This window comes from Akebia trifoliata, chromosome 1, assembly GCF_017979445.1.
Source record: "Akebia trifoliata isolate Shusen 1 chromosome 1, ASM1797944v1, whole genome shotgun sequence".
In the NCBI taxonomy this organism is placed as follows: domain Eukaryota; kingdom Viridiplantae; phylum Streptophyta; class Magnoliopsida; order Ranunculales; family Lardizabalaceae; genus Akebia; species Akebia trifoliata.
Window position 1 is genome coordinate 33,321,545 of NC_141375.1, and position 21,732 is coordinate 33,343,276.

Below are 21,732 nucleotides of genomic sequence, written 5' to 3' on the forward strand. Positions count from 1 at the left end.
TCGGCACCCTAAGTTTTACCACACACTTTAACAAACGCGTTTTGTCTTACATGGGTTAGAAGTTTCGGAATGAGCTGATTTTTGGTGAGGATGATCTCTATGGTGAGGAGATCATCCTCACCAAAAATCAGCTCATTCCAAAACTTCTAACCCCATCAAAATTGATTTACAAAAAATGGACGGTCCACAATTTTTCAACGTGTAAACATGGCTAAACATTTCGGAATGGGCTGATTTTTGGGAGGATGATCTTCTAATCATAGAGATCATCCTCACCAAAAATCAGCTCATTCCAAAACTTCTAACCCATGTAGGACAAAAAACGTTTGTTAAAATGTGTGTGGTAAACTTAGGGTGCTGAACATTTCCCTATATATATATATATATATTTATGATTCAGCCTTCTTATTTATATGATCAAGTCTTACTTAGTTCATAGATTAAAAATAAAATAATCTCAAAATACAATTGATTTATATGGGTACAAAAATACTAACATCAACATAGCTTTGACAATACTTTAATACGGAATAAAACAAAATGCCTATAATTATTTTGAAAATTTCCAATCATCAAAATCACCCATTATTTAATATTTTAAATTACAAATATACCCTTTACACCTACGTTTGCACACCTACCACCTTCTAGTAATAATCTTTAAAATAACGTGACTCCTTTGTAATAAAAAGGTCTGCCAAGTAAATCGCTCAAATCTTTATCATAATTAGACTAGAATTAAAATACTAGTACTACTTACTTAAATCATTTCTTAATTAGACTAGAATTCAAATACTAGTACTACTCTACTTAAATCATTTCTTATATTTATGTATTAGGGAGTTCAACAAATTTCACGTCATTTGAATTCAGCTTAATTCAAGAGAAAAAGTTTTCCATTGAAAGTTGGGAGTTGGGAGAGGGAGAATCCGAAGAAAAGGTCAGTAAGATTTCTTCACATCTGTTTCAATCATTTTTAGGGTTTTAATCTTTGCATCTTTAACTTTTATATTTTATTTTTTATTTTTGTATTAGTTTGTAATATGTTGCGTGCTGTGGAAATTGAAATATGTTTTAGAGAAATTTATTTTCTTGTATGTTGACTGTTGAGAAGATGCTTTTAAAAAAAAATAATAATAAGTTATCTTTTTATGGTTTTTATTTTTTATTTTTTATTATTTTTGAGGGAGTTATAGGTGATTGTAATTTGATACAAAGGATTATGGGTTGATTTTTGGGAAGGGATTTTGCGATTATTTCTGGTTTATTTGGTGGGAATCAGATGGTTACGTTACGTCTGCATTATGGATTTTTCTAGGGTTTGCATATTGTTGGTTTTCACTCTAGAAATAACTAAGTAGAGATCCCATACGGTGTCCCGTGGAACAATTTGATTAGCAAATAACACTAACTGCCACGAAGACGCACAAGAACACATCTCGGAGGATTTTGTGCGATTTCTTTTGTTCATCCCTTCTCTCTCTTATATTTTTGAGTCGTCTCATTCAACAATGAGACAAATGATTCATGGTTTTAAATCTCGTCCGATACATTTGACTTGTCTATCTGTCTTGTTGGTGGACGATACCGAGATGTATCGGACCTATACGAGATTTAAACCATGATCCTGAGTCCAAAAAGTTTATGTTTTTTTTTTTTTTTTCCTTGAATCTCTGGCTTGTGGGGACTACATGGATATCATGTTCGATGATCCAACCATACAATGAACTCTCCACATGAATATCATGATTTTTTTTTTCGTTTGCTTAAATCATCAATTATTATGCATGTTCGGATTATTTACTGTGGATTTGCTTATTTTATTTCTTGCATTGGGATGGTTTTCTCACGAAAAGTTTTGAATTTCTCGTTCATGGCAGGGTTCTTACTTAGTTCTGGTTTTGAGATTATAGTCATCATGAGATTGAAGAAAGGTACTAAAGTGGAAGTGTTGAGCAAAAAAGAGGTGCCTTTAGGCTCATGGAGTTGCGGTGAAATAGTTTCAGGGAATGGCCATACCTACTATGTTAAGTATAATTGTTCTCTGAGTGCCACAGTTGTGGAGAGAGTGCCTAGGAAGGTCATTAGGCCTTGCCTCCCCCGTGGAAGGTTTGAAGGATTGTTTATCTGGTGACATTGTAGAGGTATTGACAATATGTCTTGGAAAATTGCAACAGTTTCAAAGGTTGTGGATGAGAATTACTTTTTGGTTAGACTCCTTGGATCCTCTCAGGAATTCAAGACACACAAATCTAATCTGAGGGTGCGGCAATCTTGGAAAGGCGACAAATGGTTCATGTTAGGAAAGGTAAAATTCATTTTCATCTATCTTGTTACAAATATTTTCTTTGTCGTTTAGGGTAAGAAAGATTTTATGAGCTCTTGTCAGATAATATTCTCTAATTATAATTACATTTGGTTTACGTTTTCAGGTGCTGGAATTTGTAAAGATGGGAAATCAAACAAAATGTCAACTTTGAAGATAAAGATGAAACCATGTGGAAGAATGACAATTTGGCCTGCTGAGAAGAACATTGGTTTTCAAGAGTCCCATGTGGTCTCCTCAAGAACTTTGAAGAGAAAGTCACCTTATAGAGCATCTCATATTGAACTAGATGCTGAAGAAGATGGACAGAAAATGAGAGCAATTGAGAAAAAGGTAGATGCTGAGTGTTTAATTGCAAGAAGCTTAGAACCTAATCTCTGTTGGTAGTTGTAGCAGTACTAACAAAAGTTACGATAGGTTTCCTCATCGCTGTTTAACCAATCCTAATCAAGATTCAGACATTCATTTTAGTGACGCTGAATCTTTTTGTGGTGGGGGACATGAAAAAGAATGCCCTCTTCCCATGAAAAAGGATTTGGCAGAAGACATCCATAAGTTAGAATTACATGCCTATCGTTGCACTATGGAGGCTTTATTTGCTTCTGGACCCTTGAGTTGGAAACAAGAAGATTTAGTGACAGATCTCCGGATTAGTCTCCACATTTCAAATGATGAACATTTGTTGGAGCTAAGGACCTTAGTTGCTGCTGAAACAAACCTTCCCACTAGTTGACAGGAAAACATTTCCCGGTTATGCAAGATTTTTTTGTTTACATAAGGATATTTTTCCCTATGCTTTAATGGTCTCACAGAATTGTGGAATGAGATGTTATAATCTGTAGATTTTTTATTTCCTTTTAAGGTAAATCTGTTGCTTTTATTTTTTATTTTTGTTATTCTTAGTAGTGGTCTAGACAATGAATTAGAGTGACTTTGAAAATTTTGTACATAATACAAGCATTGAAGTAACTTAGCCCAGAAGGTTTCCATTCATCCTGTCGTTATTGAACTGTTCTCTTTTTGTAATGTTGCTTTTTATTTTGATGAATAATGCTGAAGTGACCTCGCATATTTGGCATGTATTGAGGTGTGTGGGAGGAGGTTTTCAGATTGAAAATTTCAATCCTCCACCCTGGGTGCATAAGATCCAAACTCTTTTATAAATTAAAGTCTCAAAAATGTTTTTAAAAATCTGTTTGGATTCTGACTTACGTGGCATGTATTGAAGTGTTGGAGATGGGTTTCATTCCTCCACCAACGTGTACACAATCTGGACTCTTTAAAGATGTATCACTTGACATGAGCAAGGTGACAAAGTCAGAGTTCCGAACTGAAATAATTCCACGAAAGAAAGCTTCGGAAAAAGTCGGGAAAACATCACATAAATTTTAATGTAAAAATAATTGTGCTAAGTTTTAAAAATGTAAAAAAAACAATGCATATTATATAAAATTGGATTTAATCATTGTTAATTGTGATTTTTTGAAAAAATCGTCATTTTTGTCACTAAAAAATAGATAGATACATGGATATACGGCCATTTCACTGTGTGCCATGACTTTGTTTCATAAAGTTTTGAGCACCTCCTTTACCATTGTTCGAAGCAAATTGGTGTTCGTTTGTTTTAATCAAATTAATAGCTGACCAACCTACTTTGACTCATACTCATTGAGCTATAGGCAGCCAATTCTGCCAACATTGATCATTGATTGGGGGTCTTATATCACTAACCATACACCTTGGATCAAGCTCTAATTAATGAAAATTTTGAACAAAAAAGAATTAATCTAAATTTTTTTAATGAAATCTAGAAGTTAGATTGTCAATTTGGTAATTCATGCGGACTCAGTGGCCCTTTTTTAAGATTTGAAATTTAAAATTAGAACTTCTGGGCAGAGATCGTGTGGACAAGTCAGTTGTTTTGTGAGCAAAAAATCACTTGCACATCTATCGCCATTACCATTCTCTTCTCTGTGAATTGCCAAGAGCAACGATGAGGATATGGATAATAAACCTTAAATAACATTAAAAAAATTATAAAAAAAATAAATAAATAAGAGATGGATAGGGGAGATGAACATTAACCTTAGTTTGTTTAAATTGAGAGAAGGAGAGGAGAAACCCATTAAAAGAAGAAAAGAGAATAGAAACTCAATTTCTCTCCACTATGTTTGGATTGACATGGGGACAACCTTAGAATTTTAAAATATCTTAAAAGAGATCTAAAGGCAGGGTTGGAATTATAAAATATTTTAAAATGATTTCTCTCCACTTTTGAAAAAAAGAACACTCTCATTTTTTTCTCTTCTCTTCTGTCCCCGCTTACCAATCCAAATAAGAGAAATGGAGAGAAACATGTTTATTTTCTCTTTACTTCTCTCCATTTTTCTCAATCCAATCACATCTACAAGTTGCTTAATTTTTCAAGAACAGAGTAGTGTAAGGTTGGTGGAACAAAGATGTGTCAAATCTTTTTCTATTACTTACTCATTTTATTTTGTAAAATACTCATTTTATTTCATTTTGTAAAATACATTCCACCACTTGTATAACTTTACATATTTCCAATTTTAGCAAGAGCCGATATTCTTTGAAATGCACGAAGAAAAAGCTCTATGGTTCTGTGCACTTGCCAAGTCGACCGAGTACAAACCGAGTGAAAATTTGAGTCCAATTATCATTAGTCTTCTAGCAGTGCTGCAACTTCTTACCATAAGCAAAATCTTTTAGGATCTTTGTAAAATACATTTAAACATAGATATCTCTACCTTTGATAGATTTCCATTTTTTGCTTTTTTTTTTTGTTTTTCCCACTCACCTTCCAATAAAAATTATATTAATTTTTTCCTCTCTCAATTTATGTAGGGCAACCATGCAACATCCTACCATAACCTAAATCATTTAGAGTCTTACCTATCAATTAGGTTGGGAAAAAATCAATTTTTTCCCAAGATTTGTTTTTTTTGTTTGCCAACTATATCTACTTAATCTTCAAATCTACGGCGAGACAGGATTTTTGTGCAATAACAAACCAATAGAATTTTTGGTTGCAAACGGTGAAAACAATGGATTGAAGATAAGGTTAAATAGATTAAAAGAAATTTACCATAGAGATTAAAGAGGTTGAAGACAAAAGGAATTTGGTTTTTAAAAAAAAATGAAGGGTTGTTTGGCTAGAGATTGAAAGATAAGTGTACTTAGGTCATTCAACATTATTCTAAGCAAGAAGACCAAGGTCAATGGGCAGTTCCAAAACATAGGGCCATCTCAAATCATTTTTGACGTACTATAAAACGTCACGTCAAAAATGATAGATAATCAAGTAAATAATATCGTTAATAAAATATTTTTGGGGAAAAGATGACCATGGCTTTCCACGAATCAACCGAAATGTAGCTTCACATATCGCAATGGGGTGTGCAGGGCATTGTTAAATCTGCACCTTCGACACAGGTCCTACCAAGTCGCAATGCCCAGGAAGGTTTTATTTGAGAATCCCAGCCTTAATCGCTCCTTTTCGACATCTGCAAAACAATTGTGCAATTAAAAAACCAAACTATTTAGACAAAATGTCAATACTCACCAAGATGTGTAAGGTGCCATGGTGACCACTTTTTTTTTGACAAAATTATGCTTCGGGCTCTGTTCAAGATTTGCAAATGGAGCCTGAGATGGAATTTTGTCCTAAGAAGAAATGGAAATGTGGGGACCCTTATTGTAAAATCATGTCAAGAACCCTATCAGGATCACAAGTCGTGAAGATTAGTCCAATTACAGAAGTAACATGTCTGACAGCAATTTGAAAAGGAAAAATATAAAATTACATTGTAAGTTACAGGTCAAAAATGGGGTTTTGATCTCCCAGTTCTGAGGAATTATAACACATACTTTACCAACTTCCCAAGTTGGCATCTTAATAGTTAGCACTAATATTTCAAACTCCAATGCAAAGACGTATCTTACATAGGAAGCTAGCATGTCATATTGTCAACTTGCACGCGTGGCACCTCACATCAGTATCTGACATCAACAAGCTTGTCTGCATCTCACATATGATGACTGTAATAGATGATAACTAGCATAGTCAGCAAGGAGGCGGTAGGACGACCAGATTTTCAATGAGAAATTAGCTGCCCTTGGAATTTGGCATGATAAACAACCAAGACTTGGTGTTATAGACCACCCTTGGTACCACCCATCATACTTGTGATGATTCTGAATCCAAGTAGAATAGCAGTCAAATGGTCGGTGCAACCGTGCAAATGAAATGATGCTGAAAAGGCAAAAGCTCTCGAGCATTTGCAAGGTTGACTGATAAGATGTCCTAAATATAATAATTAGTTCAATGAGAGTAACAATAGAGTGTTCCATGGCAAGGAGAGTAATGAGCAAACGGTGTTTATGAAAATTTTAGGGTTATTGTTTCTTTGGCCAAAGTTAAACAAGGAGTTCTTCAGTGTTTCCTTTGAGGATTTTGTCTTTAAATGGGATCGTCTTTATACCTTGTAGTTTTGTTTTGGTGGTTCTTGCACTTTTTTCTTCTTTCTTTTTGCTATCTTCTATGGGGGCTACCTCAGCCTCCTTTGTTCTCTCTTTTTGATATTAATAAAATCTCTATACTTATATAAAAAATTGATTAGTTCAAGAGAGAGAGGGAAAAAAAGAAGCAAAGAGACCATCAATGGGTTGGCCCTTGATCAGTTAGAAACAAAGGTTTATGGGGTATCAGCATGGTCACCAAATCTAGGACATTTTCAAAAGGTTGTCACTTAAAGTTATTTTTGGGGAAAAATGATATAAAAAATGGAAAACCGAAATGAGATATAAAAACTACACCACCAAATGTGAAAAAACTATCATGTGGATATAAAAACAAGTTTTTTCTTCTTTTTCTAAGCAAATTCAATGTAATTGGATAGAAAAACTATGGAGGCAAAAAATATGTAATGATACTACAGGCCTACAACATTTAAAATATTTATAAAAAAAGTAGTGATAGAGTAAATGAGTTAAAGAATTAAAAATTGAACCTCTTACGCATCCACACATAATAGAAATTTACGTGGTTGTGGTTTTACGTCCTTCAATATGGCACAGATAAAAGGCCACAGCAAACCTGAAATAGAAGGAACTCACGGAACTGAGAAAAGTTAGTGATACCAGTAGCTTCCCATATATATTATCATATTTGTAGGGAACTGGATGCAGACATTGGCCCATTGTGTAAAACAAGAAAGGTGGCAAACCCCACCATCATCCTTTAAGGCCTTTGGAAGCAAGTTGTAGTCCAACTTTGGCCCTGGAAAATGAAGGGAAGCATCAATAATGTCCTAAAATTGGAAAGTGGGCCAAGCAGGTAGCAGGTTTACATCAGAATTAAAGAGAATGGAAAAGCTGCTTATTACATGAGGAATTTCCAAACCCAAAATTATAAACTCCATTCGAATGGACCAAAAGTGATCAGAGACACGCAAAAACTAATAAGAAATAGACATGGATTCCATGAGCCATTTGAGATAATATTACAATCCCATCATTAAGTCAATTTCAGCAACCATAAAGATAAAACTCTTATAGCAGTCTTCCAGAGTACTAAACAAACCATCACGTTGAGAAAATCAAATGAGTCTCATCTTTTTTTTGATTAATTAAATGAGTCTCATCTTTTGATCATAAAGTATGGAAATAGTAAGATCATTAAAGATATGTACACAAAATATAATTAGCTGGCTTTTGTCATCACTGGATTTTCAGTGAAATATCATTAAATAATATTTATTTGACACCAGGCCCTGCTTGGTATGAAGCAAATCATTTGCAAATGCAAATGATTTGTTGGAATCTAATTTACAGATGCTTGGTTACATTCTGAATTTTTTTGCATTGCAAATTATTTGCATGAACCTCTTAAGCCCTTCATAAATTTCAGTAAATAATTGCAGCCAAAAAATTGCTGCAAATCATTTGCATAGTACCAAGCAGGGCCTAAATGACAGAATAACTTAATCCTTGGATCAAAAACCTACAAGAAAGCCTCTACGTGTTGAATAAGAAACCCATCATATTTTTGGAAAATGATAGCATCCATTACAAAAAGAGAACAGTTAAATAATGACAGGATGAATTGGAAACCTTCTAGCCCAAGACACTTCACTTCTTTGTATTCATGTACAAAATTTTCAAAGTCACTGGAATTCATTGTATAGACCACTACCAATGAATAACCAAAACAAAAAGCTACAGAATATAACATTTCATTCCGATTCTTACAATTCTGTGAGACTATTAAAGCGAAGGAAAAAATATCCTAATGTTAAAAAAAAGAGAGAGGACAACAAAAAAATCTTGCATAACCGGGAAATGTTTTCCTGTCAACAAATGAGAAGGTTCGTTTCAGCAGAAACTAAGTTCCTTAGCTCCAACAAATGTTCATCATTTGAAATGTGGAGACTAATCCGGAGATTTGTTAGCAAATCTTCTTGTTCCCAACTCAAGGGTCCAGAAGCAAATAAAGCCTCCATAGTGCAACGATAGGCATGTAATTTTAACTTATGGATGTCTTCTGCCAAATCCTCTTTCATGGGAAGAGGGCATTCTTTTTCATGTCCCCCACCACAAAAAGATTCAGCATCACTAACATGAATCTCTGAATCTTTACTAGGATTGGTTAAAGAACGATGAGGAAACCTATCGTAACTTTTGCTAGTACTGCTACAACTACCAACAGAGGATGATGCACTACTTTCAGTATCATTAGGTTCTAAGCTTCTTGCAATAAAACACCCAGCATCTACCTTTTCCAATAATTGAGATGGATGTCCTGGAACCATTCGTTGATGCCTACTCTCTTTCTCAATTGCTCTCATTTTCTGTCCATCTTCAGCGTCTGCTTCAATATGAGATGCTCCATAAGGTGACTTTCTCTTCAAAGTTCTTGAGGATACCACATGGGACTCCTGAAAACCAATGTTCTTCTCAACGGGAAAATAGCTATCTCCTCCATGCAGTTTCATCTTTATCTTCAAAGTTGACAGTTTGTATGATTTCCTATCTTCACTAATTCCAGCACCCTAAAAACAAAAACCAAATATAATTATAATTAGAGAATATAAATCTGACAGAGCTCATACAACCTTTCTTACCCTAAACTACCAGGAAAATATTTGTAACAAGATAGATGAAAAATAGAATGAAAATGAATTTTACCTTTCCTAACATGACCCATTTGTCGCCTTTCCAAGATTGTCGTACCCTGAGATAAGATTTGTGGGCCTTGAATTCCTGGGAGGATCCAAGGAGTCTAACCAAAAAGTAATTCTCATCCACAACCTTTGAAACTGTTGAAATTTTCCAAGACATATTGTCAAACACCTCTACAATGTCACCAGGCATCCAATCCTTCAAACCTTCCACGGGTGGAGGGCAAGGCCTAATGACCTTCCTAGACACTCTCTCCACAACTGCTGCACTCAGAGAACAATAATACTTAACATAGTAGGTATGGCCATTCCCTGAAACTATTTCACCACAACTCCAGGAGCCTAAAGGCACCTCTTTTTTGCTCAGTACTTCCACTTTAGTCCCTTTCTTCAATCTCATGATGACTATAATCTCAAAACCAGAACTAATTCAGAAACCTGCCATGAGCAAGAAATTCAAAATTTTGTGTGAGAAAACCATCCCAATTCAAAACATTAAATATGCAATTCTACAATAAATAAACAGAACATGCATAATAATAGATAATTTTTTAAAAACAAAAACAAAATAAGAGAAAATGATTACTAGAGGCAAATCAATAACAATGGATTCACTATTTATGAAATTTGAAAAAAAAAAACGCAACAATATAGGAAAGCAAACAAATAAGATGAATTAGAAGGCATATATGAATCACTGTGATAAAAAAATTTTGATTTTGTTAATTTCAAGTCAACTTTTCATCCGATCAATGTCACAATAGATCGATCATTCTTGAGGATGTTTCCCAACAATATGGAGAGATCATTGTACGGTTGGACCATCGAACATGATATCCATGTGGTCCCATCAAGCCCGGAGGTTCAAAAAAAAAAAAAATACACATAAATTGATAAGAGTGAAAACCAGACAAGGTGCAAACCCTAGAAAATCAAAACTCATACATATCGAGTTTTCCATAATGCAGAAGAAATCCTAACGATCTGATTCCCAACAAATAAACCAGAAATAACCATAAAACCCACAATACCTTCCCAGAAACCATCCCATAATCCTTAAATCAAATTACAATCACGTATAACTACCCCCAAATTTTTTTTTTTTGTTAAGTATCTTCTCAATATACAAGAAAATAAATTACTCTAAAACATATTTCAATTTCCATGAACAAGCAACTTGTTAAAACTTAAAAAAAAAAAAAAAAAACATAGAAATTGAATTAAAAATTAAAGATGCAGAGATTAAACCCTAAAAATTATCGAAACAGAGACGAAGAAATCTCACTAACCTTTTTTCCGGTTCTAAAGCTTCTCCCTCTCCCAAGTTTCTCAATAGAAAACTTTTTCTCTTTAATTAAGTTAAATTCAGATGAGGTGAAAAATGTTGAAGTCTAGTTGGACAAGTATTTGAATTGTAGTCTAATTATGATAAAGATTAGAGCGATTTACCCGGCACACCTTACAGTTACTTGTTTATTACAACGAGCCACATTATTTTTAAGGGAAAATTACTTAAAAGACAATGGAAGAGGAATTTATTTTTAAATAGTCCCTAAATTTTTCACTCTAGCTTAATAAGACATTTAATAAACCTTTTATTTCTTAACGGTCCCTCGTTACTGACGAATTCACCGGTTTTTTGTTTATTATCGAGTTCACCACTTTTTATTTATTGTCAAACTCACCACCATTAAGTCTTGTATTTATCATTTTTTATTTATTATTGAACTTGAGATTTCTTTTATTTACTGTTGAGTTCACCATTTTTTTAAATAAAAGTGCTGAACTCGACACTTGTAAAGCCCACTCATTTTTTATTTTCAACTAAAATACATAGGAAGATCAACTAAAATTTTGAGATAATGATTTATTTAAATGATTTAAATCCAAAAGAACCCTCAACTAAAAAATAGAGTGAAAAAAATCCTTGATAATGATTTTTTCTTCATTTTTAAATTCTTTTTGACTAAAAATTTACTAAATAAAATATTAAGAGACCGTTCAAAACTTAGGTACTATTTAGAAGAAAAAAAAAATTCCTTCATCAAAGTCCTTTAAGTAATTTTTTTATATTTTTAGAGACTATTAGAAAGTGATAGGTGCAAATACACATGTAAAAGGTTTATTTGTAATTTAAAATATTAAATAAAGGGTGATTTTGAAGATTGTATAGTAAAATATATATATATATATATATATATATATATTTATAAGTTAGAAGTTAGAAACTTTGGATTGTGCTGATTTTTTTGTGAGGATGGTCTCTATGATGAAAAGATCATCTTCACAAAAAATCAGTTCAATCTAAAACTTCTAAGTCCATCACAAGTGATTTACAAATTATTGGTAAAAAAAATCGATGATCCACATTCTACATCACTTTTGATTGGGTTAGAAGTTTCGGATTTAACTAATTTTTTTTTTTTCAGGATGATCTTCTTATCATAGAGATCATTCTCACAAAAAATCAGCTCAATCTGAAACTTTTTACCCATATTTTGAAAAATTATTATTATTACATGAAAAACACAATAGTTTTTCAAAATATGGGTTAGAAGTTTCAGACACGATTTTCTCTAATGTGGGATTGCAATTTTCTTGGCTATTGACCAAATTGTCCCTAATTTTATTAAGTTAATATGTTCAGGCAGGGCCATTTTTTAAATTTAATTTTTTTTTGTGGACTTCTACTCCTCCTTCTCTCATTATAATAGTAAAAAAATACTTATAACCCCCTATTTTTTAAAATTAAACTGATTGTATCGTTTCTTTCTCCTCTCAACATCCATCTTCTTTCAAATCATGAATCAAACTTAAAAATATTTTTTTTTTTCTTTAAATCTAAGCTTTGTCGTAAAATCTAGAAGGGAAAATCTCTCTAAAGAGAAATTATAAAATCAGAGTCCAAGAGGATTTCAAGTCTACTTTGTTAGACAACGAATAAACAAGTGGACCTATTTGTTCACATGGGTTAAAAAAACATTTTTATACGCCTTGGGATACATTTTTTATGGGGTAGTGCAGTCGTGTATCCCGATACGTACAGATTTACAATTCCTGAACTTGTCAACATCAAGGAATCAATTGATCATGCCACTTGATGAGTCATATTATCACGACTCATTACAAAATTACTCATATTATACCATGTTGGGATGATAAACTCCTCAAGGTCTCAAAATATGGGTATCCAAACTCGCACTGAATACAAGAAACTAGTAAGAGGTTGGACAGTGAGAATGATTCCCATAACAGTAGTTCAGATTGTCAAATTATGATTTTAGATTATCGAAATCAAACTATAATGATGTTAAGGAGAAAAAGAAAAGGAAATTTGGTTACATTCTTTCTAGAAATCAATTTCAAAATCTAGCCTAACAACGAAATATTTTGTACACAATGTCAAAATGTCACTTCAGCGTAAGAATGCAAGAAACTGAACCCAAAATTTCAATACTTGATTAATGATTTTTGTCGAGCTATGATTCTATTCATTTTTTTTGTGTATGGGTAATATTCAATTAGAGTTAATTCCCATTGTTATTCTCATCTTCACGTCTTGAATGTCAACTTCAGAAATAATTGGTCAACTATTGAAATGTGCTCACTACCATCAAAATTTATAAAATACAAAACGAAACTCATAATAAAGAGTTGTGATAATCAGATGCTATTTTTTTGTATGTTGTTTGTACGTTACCTTCACAGAATCATCCAAATCATAAATATTTGTTCTTGTGTATCCCAAAGCAATGAATTTACGATTTTGTGAAGAAATCTTACAAAAAAAAATGTCAGATTATCACGATTCTACAATAAAAGAGAATTAGAGGTAAAAATGTTTGAACAACATACTATTTTCCTTTATTCTTTATTTTTATTTTTTTACATTTAATATGCGAAAAAAAATAGTAATTAAATGAGTAACATCTTTGAGAACTTCCTATTAATTGAAGTATTATTAAAAAGAGTCATGATAATATAACTCGTAAAATGGCATACTCCTTCGACTTCTTGACGTAGACAAGTTTAGGAATTATAGATTTGTACGCATGGAGATACACTTTTTTTATGGGAAAGTGCAATTAAGATCCCGAGACGTATAGATCTATGATTTTCGATTGAGTATGTCACCTGAATAGTCATATTGTCACGACTCTATTGAAAATATTACCCCATCATGTACGCTCTTATTACGTGTCTTTAATTTGGATGACTAGAATCATTGAATAGGTTACTAAGCGAAAGTAAGACATTTTGTAACGTTAGGTCCGTTTGACCGTTTCCAGGTAACATGTTTTGGAACATAGTTTGAAAACTGGACCTCGAGTTGAAAACTTACAAGTCATCTCAATTAAAATTTATTAAATAGTTTTTAATATTTATAAATTATAAATAAATAAAAATAAAAATAAATTTTTTTCTTTACAAAAATATTATATATGTATAGCTGAATTCAATGCTATTCTTAGCCGACTTTACCCAATTCATGAGTTGACTTGATGATTTACCAAGTTGACAAATGGAATTGACTCAATTGAATTTCGGGTCGAGTCACTATGAATTATTATTTTGTCGAGTTTATTTGACATTTCTTAACTATGATAACTGCTATTTACTTATGGGTCGTACTGGAGTGATCTCAAGCTGTAACCTCATATCGCATTTCTTGACACGTCAATGATTGCGGTATGAGATTCTCACTCCAGCCTTATGATTTACTTATTATATCTCAATTAAAAATAAATAAAAGGAATAGAGGCATTCTCTCAACAAAAAAAAAAAAATTTGGATGGTGAATCTCTATTTTGTATCGTAAATATGGCAAAATTCCTATTTCGATATACTGTACATTTTAATTCTCGAAACAAGTTCATTCCAATTATTTTGAGAGTTGCTATTGTCACACCAATTGTAGAAATTGGTGTGGCATTAGTAAAAGTTGGTGGCGACAATAACAGTTCTCATTATTTTTAATTGGGGTGCCAATAACAGCTCTCTGAACAAGCGAGGGTAAGGTCTGCCGGGTAAATCTCTCCAATCTTTATCATAATTAGACTACAATCCAAATACTTGTTTTTTGATAAATAATCCAAATACTTGTCGAACTCTACTTCAATCATTTCTTATATAGTTTATACTTTATTCATTCAGCATATTTCACGTCATCTTAATTCAAGAGAAAAAGTTTTCTATTGAGAAACTTGGAGAGGGAGTAGCCGAAAACCCGAAAAGAAAGTCAGTGAGATTCTACGTTTCTGTTTTTTAATTCGATCATTATTAGGGTTTAATCTCTGCATCTTTAACTTTTAGATTCAATTTCTATGTTTTTTTTTTTTTTTTTAATATTTGTTTTTAATAACTTGCTTGTTCATGCAAATTGAAATATGTTTTAGAGAAATTTATTTTCTTGTATGTTGAGAAGATGTTTTAAAAAAAATAATGTCTCTTTTTTTTTTTGGGTTTTTTATACGTGATTGTAATTTGATAAAAAGGATTATGGTTGATTTCTGGGAAGGGATTTAGAGATTTTGTGGTTATTTCTGGTTTTGTTGGGAATCAGATCGTTACGTTTCGTCTGCATTATGGAAAAACTCGATACTTATGAGTTTTGATTTTTCTAGGGTTTCTAGGTAGTATATTATATGTTTTTCTTCATAAACCATTCTCCCTATTTTCGGCTTGAATATCAGCATTAGTACTCCGTGTTGTTGGGGAACATCTTATAGAATGATCAATTTATTGTGGCATTGGTCGCATGAAAAGTTGACTTGAAATTGAAAAAAATCCTCAGGCTGTTAAATTAAATCGCATTCGTCGGATCTTTCTTTCTTGTGATCAGCAAAGTTGGAACAGATCAATTTAATGCAATGTTGATTGTCTTGTTGGAGACGAATCGCATTAGGGTTGTATGGCCCAACATGATATTCTAGAATGGTTTGACCATTTTTTTCCCTTCAAAGCTTTGAAAAAATTGGGAGAAATTTTGTGACAGTGGGTCTTCTATAATTCATCTTAATTGTTTGCTTTCCTATATTGTTGTGGTTATGGATTTTCATATTTCATGAATAGTGATTCCACGTTTATTAACTTGAGTCTAGTAATCATTTTTCTCTTATTTTTTTAATCATCTATTACTATGCATGCTTTGATTAATTATTGTGGGTTTTCTAATATAGTGTCTTGCATTGGTATGGTTTTCTCATGCAAAGTTTTCAATTTTTTGCTCATGGCAGGGTTCTGAATTAGTTCTGGTTTTGAGTAAAATAGCCATCATGAGATTGAAGAAGGGAACTAAAGTGGAAGTTTTGAGCAAAAAGGAGGTGCCTTTAGGTTCATGGAGTTGCGGTGAAATAGTTTCAGGGAATGGTCATACGTACTATGTTAAGTATTATTGGTCTCTGAGTGCCGCAGTTGTGGAGAGAGTGCCTAGGAAGGTCATTAGGCCTTGCCCTCCACCCGTGGAAGGTTTGAAGGAATGGGTGCCCAGTGACATTGTAGAGGTGTTTGACAATATGTCTTGGAAAATTGCAACAGTTTCAAAGGTAGTGGATGAGAATTACTATTTGGTTAAAGTCCTTGGATCCTCCCAGGAATTCAAGGCCCACAAATCTAATCTCAGGGTGCGACAATCTTGGAAAGGTGACAAATGGGTCATATTCGGAAAGGTAAAATTCATTTTCATTCTGTTTAATTTCCCATCCTTTATTAAGTCTGATTGAACTTTATATAAATGAAGGTTTACAGCTTCTCTTAAATGCCTTTTGTGGTATGTCTTGGTCTGTTATAAACATAATTGTGTTACGAGTTCAGTCATTTAATCTCCATTTATTTTTTATATGATCATGATTGGTTTTACATTTAAACTTGTGAATCATTAGTTAACAGAAAGTTTGAAGTCCTCATTTAGCTTCACTCAAGTTCATTTGTTCTTTTGTTCATGTTGTTGGATCAAGTCATTGATCTTGTTGGTTGTTACAAATAGTTTCCTGGTTGGTTAGGGTCTATATAGTCTTTGGTTAGCATCTATTACATATCTTAGTTTCATTCTCATGAATGCATGGTAAGAAAGATTTTTATGAGCTCTTGTCAGATTTATATTCTCTAATTATTATTATATTTGGTTTATGTTTTCAGGGTGCTGGAATTTGTGAAGATGGGAAATCAAACAAACTGTCAACTTCGAGGTATTATCAGAAGTTGAGCTGTCAAGTGCGAGGAATGAGTAGAAAGATGAAACAAAGCGGAGGACATAACATTGGTGTTCAGGAGTCCCATGTGGTATCCTTGAGAACTTTGAAGAGAAAGTCACCTTATGGAGCATCTCATATCAAAACAAATGCTGGTGTTGGACAGAAAATGAGAGCAATCGAGAAAGAGAGTAGGCATCAACGAATGGTTCCAGGGCATCCTTCTCCATTACTGGAAAAGGTAGATGCTGAGTGTTTTATTGCAAGAAGCTTAGAACCTAATGATACTGACAGTAGTGCATCATCCTCTGTTGGTAGTTGTAGCTGTACTAGCAAAAGTTACTATAGGTTTCCTCATCATTCTGTAACCAATCCTGGTCAAGATTCAGACATTCATTTTAGTGATGCTGAATCTTTTTGTGGTGGGGGATATGAAAAAGAATGCTCTCCTCCCACAAAGAAGGATTTGGTAAAAGAATGCCCTCCTCCCATGAAAGAGGATTTGGTAGAAGAAATCCATTTGGCAGAAGACATCCATAAGTTAGAATTGCATGCCTATCGTTGCACTATGGAAGCTTTATATGCTTCTGGGCCCTTCAGTTGGGAACAAGAAGATTTAATGACAAATCTCCGGATTAGACTCCACATTTCAAATGATGAACATTTGATGGAGCTAAGGAACTTAGTTTCTTCTGAAACAAACCTTCCCATTTGTTGACAGGAAAACATTTCTCGGTCATGCAAGATTTTTTTTGTTGTTTTCTTTTTTTACATTAGGATATTTTTCCCTTTGCTTTAATGGTCTCACAGAATTGTAAGAAGCAGAATGAATTGTTATAATCTGTAGCTTTTTATTTTTGCTATTCATTAGTAGTGGTCTATACAATGAATTACAGTGACTTCGAAAATTTTGTACATAAATACAAAGCAATGCAGTATTTTGGCCTAGAAGGTTTCCAATTACTCCTGTCATTATTTTACTTTTCTCTTTTTGTAATGGATGTTGTCATTTTCCTAAAATATGATGGGCTTCTTGTTCAACATATAGAGGCTTTCTTGTATGTTTGTGATCCAGGGATTATGTTATTTTGTCATTTAGTGTCAAATAAATCCTATTTAATGATATATACAGAAAATAACAATCTCTGGAACCGTGTGTTGCACTACATATACTTCACTACATATACTTCATCACGATGACGGAAGCCAGCTAATTATATTTTGTTTACACATCTTTAATGATCTTGCTATTTTCATCCTTGATGATCAAAAGATGAGGCTTATTTGATTTTCTCAACGTGGTGCTTTGTTTAGAGCTATTGAAGACTACTATAAGGGTATGTTTGATTGCACATGGAAAATAGGGTGGAAAATCACATTTTTCATGTGCTTGATTGCATTTTTCCATTGAAAGTCATTTTTCACCCTAATCAAAAAGTCCACCAAAAGCTAGATTTAACTTTCCCACCCATATGGGTAGGAAAATGAAATCCATCTCTATTTTCCATCTCCAAAATAAACCCTAACTCATCTCTTCTTTCCTATCACCATCACACCCAACCACAACCTCACCATCGTCATCACCATCACTGTCGTCGCCACCATCGCCAGCCACCTGCTCTCTCTCTCTCTCTCTGTCTCTCTCTCTCTCTCACCTCCGCCACCACCACGAGCTCCTCTCTTTTTCTTCCGCCCTCACCTCCGTCGACTCCGCCACCACTGCCACTTGCTCCCCCCTCCCTCCCTCCCTCTTCTTCTTCTTCTCATCAAACAATGAATTTAGGTTTTGCATCCTAGTCATTTTTCCACCACCGTTTTTCCATTGATTTTGAAATCCATGGATTTTGATTTTCCATGCAATCAAACACACCCGAAGAGTTTTATCTTTATGGTTGCTGACATCGACTTAATGATGGCATTGTAATTGTATCTCCAAAGGCTAATGCAATCCATGTATATTTCTTATTAGTTTTAGTTTGTGTCTGATCACTTTTGGTTCATTCGAACAGAGTTTATTACTTTGGGTTTTGATATTCCTCAAGTAATAAGCAGCTTTTCCATGCTCTTTAATTCTGATATAAACATGCTACCTGCTTGGCCCATTTTCCAATTTTAGGACATTATTGATGCTTCCATTCATTTTCCAGGGCCAAAGTTGGACTACAACTTGCTTCCAAGGGCCTTTAAGGATGATGGGGGGGTTTGCCACCTTTCTTGGTATAGACAGACAATGGGACAATGTCTGCATCCAGTTCCCTACAAATAAGATAATCTGTAAGGGAAGCTGCTCGTATCATTAACTTTTTTCAGTTCCTTGAGTTCCTTCTATTTCAGGTTAGCTCTGAGCGTTTTATCCGTGCCAAATTGAAGGACGTAAAACTGCAAACACATAAATGCTCTATTATGGGTGGATGCGTAAAAGGTTCAAATTTTATTTCTTTAACTCATTTACTCTATCACAATCTTTTTTATAAATATTTTAAATGTTGTAGGCATGTAGAATTGTTACATATTTTTTGCTTCCTTAGAGGTTTTTTTCTATCCATTTACATTGAATTTGCTTAGCAAAAGAAGGAAAAAAACTTGTTTTTATATCCACATGTTGCATAATTTATTTATATTGGGAAGTGTAGGGGTCTTATATCTCATTTTTTGTTTTTTGAATTTTATATCATTTTTTCCCCAAAAAAATAACTTGAGTGACAACCTTTTGAAGAAGTCCTGGATTTGGTTACCATGCAGGTACCCCACCTTTTTTCTTAGAACAAAAATCCATCTCTGGCTGCATTGCAAATAATGTATGGAGCCAAAAGCATAATTTTGTCAAATAAAATAAAAAAAGTCACCCTGGCACCTTACTTGGCCTGGTGAATATTGGCATTTTGTTGAAGTAGTTTGGTTTCTTAAGTGAACCATTGTTCTGTAGATATAGAAAAGGAACAATTGAGACTGGGATTCTCAAGTAAAACCTTCCTGGGCGTGGTAATTTGGTAGGATGCACCCCTAAACACCTGTATCGAAGGTGCAGATTTAATGCAAGATGGAATGATCATTTTTTTGATTGACCTTGGTCTTCTCTCTTAGATTGATGTTAAATAACCTAAATGTCCTTATCTTTCAATCCTCAGCCAAACAACCCTTCATTTTTCTACCAAATTCCTATGGTCTTCAAGCTCTTTAATCTCTATGGTAAAGTTCTTTTCATTTATTCCACCTTTATCTTCAATCCATTGTTTTCACCTTAAAAAAATCCTTCAATTTTCCACCCAAAATTTTATTGATTTCTAATTGCTTGAAAATCCTATCTTGCCTTAAGTTTGAAGATTAAGTAGATATAATCTTACGATTCAAGATAATTGGTTTTGGAAAAAAAAAAAAAACTTGGGCATTTATAAAAGGGCAGCATTCATAGAACAAGAGCCTTTACTTTTGTCCAATCTAATTGATAGGTAAAATCCTAAATGGTTTAGATTATGGTAGGCAATTGCATGGTAGCCACAAATTGAGATACCAAAAAAAAAAAGAGTCGAGATGTTGAGTGGAAAAAGCAAAAAATGGAAATCTATTAGAGGTAGTATATATGGTTCAATGTATTTTAGAAACAAAATAAAAATGAGTAATTAATAGAAAAAGATTTGACAGCCTTATCTTCAAAGGTTTTTTCCCAATAACCTTGATTTTTCCAATCTAATTGATAGGTAAGATCCTCAAAGATTAGGGTTATGGTAAGAAGTTGTAGCTTTGCTAAAAATGGAAATACATTAAAGTTATAAAAGAGGTTCAATGCGTTTTACAAAAAAAAAAAAAGATTAAGTAATTGAAAAAAGATTTGACAAATTGTAAAATCTTAAAAAATTAATGTTGCATATCTTTGTTGCACCACCCATTTCTATATAAAATCATACACTATATCCTATCCCACCCTATTCTTTTAGCAAGAAGCAACCTGTGGTTAGGGGTTTATGATCATCTCCTTGTATTCTTTCTTATGTTATTTAAGGTTTACTGTCCACATCCTGCTTGTTGTTCCTGGTATTTCACTAAGGAATGGAGATGTGTAATGGTAGCAGAGAAGAGAATGATAATGGCGATAGATGCTCAAAATAAACTTTTGTTTCCAACTTACCAAGGACCAACCCATTGATAGTCTATTTGTTTATTTATTTATCTTTTTTTTTTGGAGGGGGGGTACTAATTATTATATTTAAGACATCCTATCAATCAACCTTGCAAATGCTCCAGAGCTTTTGCCTTTTCAGCATTTTTTCGCAACATGATTTGCACCTATTGTTTGACTGTTATTTTACTTGGATTCAGAATCATCCCAAGAATGATTGGTGGTCTATAACGCCAAGTCTTGGTTGTTTTCTCGTTGAAAATCTGGTCGTCCTACTCTTTCTTGCTGACTGACTCTGGTAGTTATCTTCCTCCTTACAGTCATCCTATGTAAGATGCAGGGAAGCATGTTGATGTCAGATACTCCTGTGGGGTGTTACGCATGCAAGTTGACAATGTGACATGCTTGCATCCTATGTAAGATATATCTTTGCATGGAAGGTTGAAAGATGTAGTGCTGACTATTTAGGCACCAACTTGGGAAGTTGGTAAGTTAAGTCCCTTCAGTCGGTTCGCTCAGGGGGGCTTCCCTTATCTTCCCTTACTTTCAGAGTTATTCTGGTTTGAGTATATGTGATAATTCTTCAAAACCCCATTTTGATCTGTGTAACATACAATGTAGTTTTATGGTTTTTCTTTCTAAATTGTTGTCAAACACATGTTACTTTTATTGTTGGACAAATCTTCATGACTCGTGATCCCGATAGGTGTTATTGACATGATTTTACAATAAGGTCCCCACCTTTTTTCTTAGGACAAAATTTCATCTCAGGCAGCATTGAAAGTTATGTATTGAGTCCAAAGCATAATTTATTGGCATTTTCTCAAAATAGTTTGGTTTCTTAACTGAACAATTGTTCTGTAGATATCAAAAAGGAACATTTTAAGGCCAGGATTCTCA

General features: G+C 33.5%; 2 protein-coding genes across 11 annotated transcripts; one reads left to right on the forward strand and one right to left on the reverse strand.

The window, feature by feature from the left end:
• Positions 1-5,506: 5,506 nt before the first annotated feature.
• Positions 5,507-10,969, reverse strand: LOC147411930 (protein AGENET DOMAIN (AGD)-CONTAINING P1-like). Of its 5 annotated transcripts, none has more exons than XR_015181468.1 (5): positions 10,815-10,969; positions 9,533-9,963; positions 9,121-9,396; positions 7,357-7,625; positions 5,507-5,850 (listed from the first exon to the last, which is right to left on the reverse strand). XR_015181468.1 is itself a non-coding variant. In XM_086454074.1 (4 exons), the coding sequence occupies exons 2-4, from the start codon at positions 9,923-9,925 to the stop codon at positions 7,587-7,589; spliced, it is 708 nt and encodes a 235-aa protein (XP_086310200.1). In that variant the 5' UTR covers positions 9,926-9,963; positions 10,815-10,969; the 3' UTR covers positions 5,507-7,586. The 5 variants fall into 5 exon arrangements, 2 of the variants coding, with proteins under 2 accessions (XP_086310200.1, XP_086310189.1); XR_015181467.1 differs by having other exon boundaries at positions 5,507-6,541; XR_015181464.1 differs by having other exon boundaries at positions 6,290-7,625.
• A 3,467-nt stretch (positions 10,970-14,436) lies between these two features.
• Positions 14,437-21,532, forward strand: LOC147411931 (uncharacterized). Of its 6 annotated transcripts, none has more exons than XR_015181476.1 (5): positions 14,612-14,763; positions 15,762-16,193; positions 16,663-16,956; positions 18,863-19,137; positions 21,153-21,532. XR_015181476.1 is itself a non-coding variant. In XM_086454119.1 (4 exons), exons 2-4 carry the CDS (start codon positions 15,801-15,803, stop codon positions 19,013-19,015), a joined length of 840 nt encoding a protein of 279 aa, XP_086310245.1. In that variant the 5' UTR covers positions 14,612-14,763; positions 15,762-15,800; the 3' UTR covers positions 19,016-21,532. The 6 variants fall into 6 exon arrangements, 4 of the variants coding, with proteins under 4 accessions (XP_086310237.1, XP_086310225.1, XP_086310245.1 ...); XR_015181477.1 differs by having other exon boundaries at positions 21,173-21,532; XM_086454119.1 differs by having other exon boundaries at positions 18,863-21,532.
• The last annotated feature ends 200 nt before the right edge of the window (positions 21,533-21,732 follow it).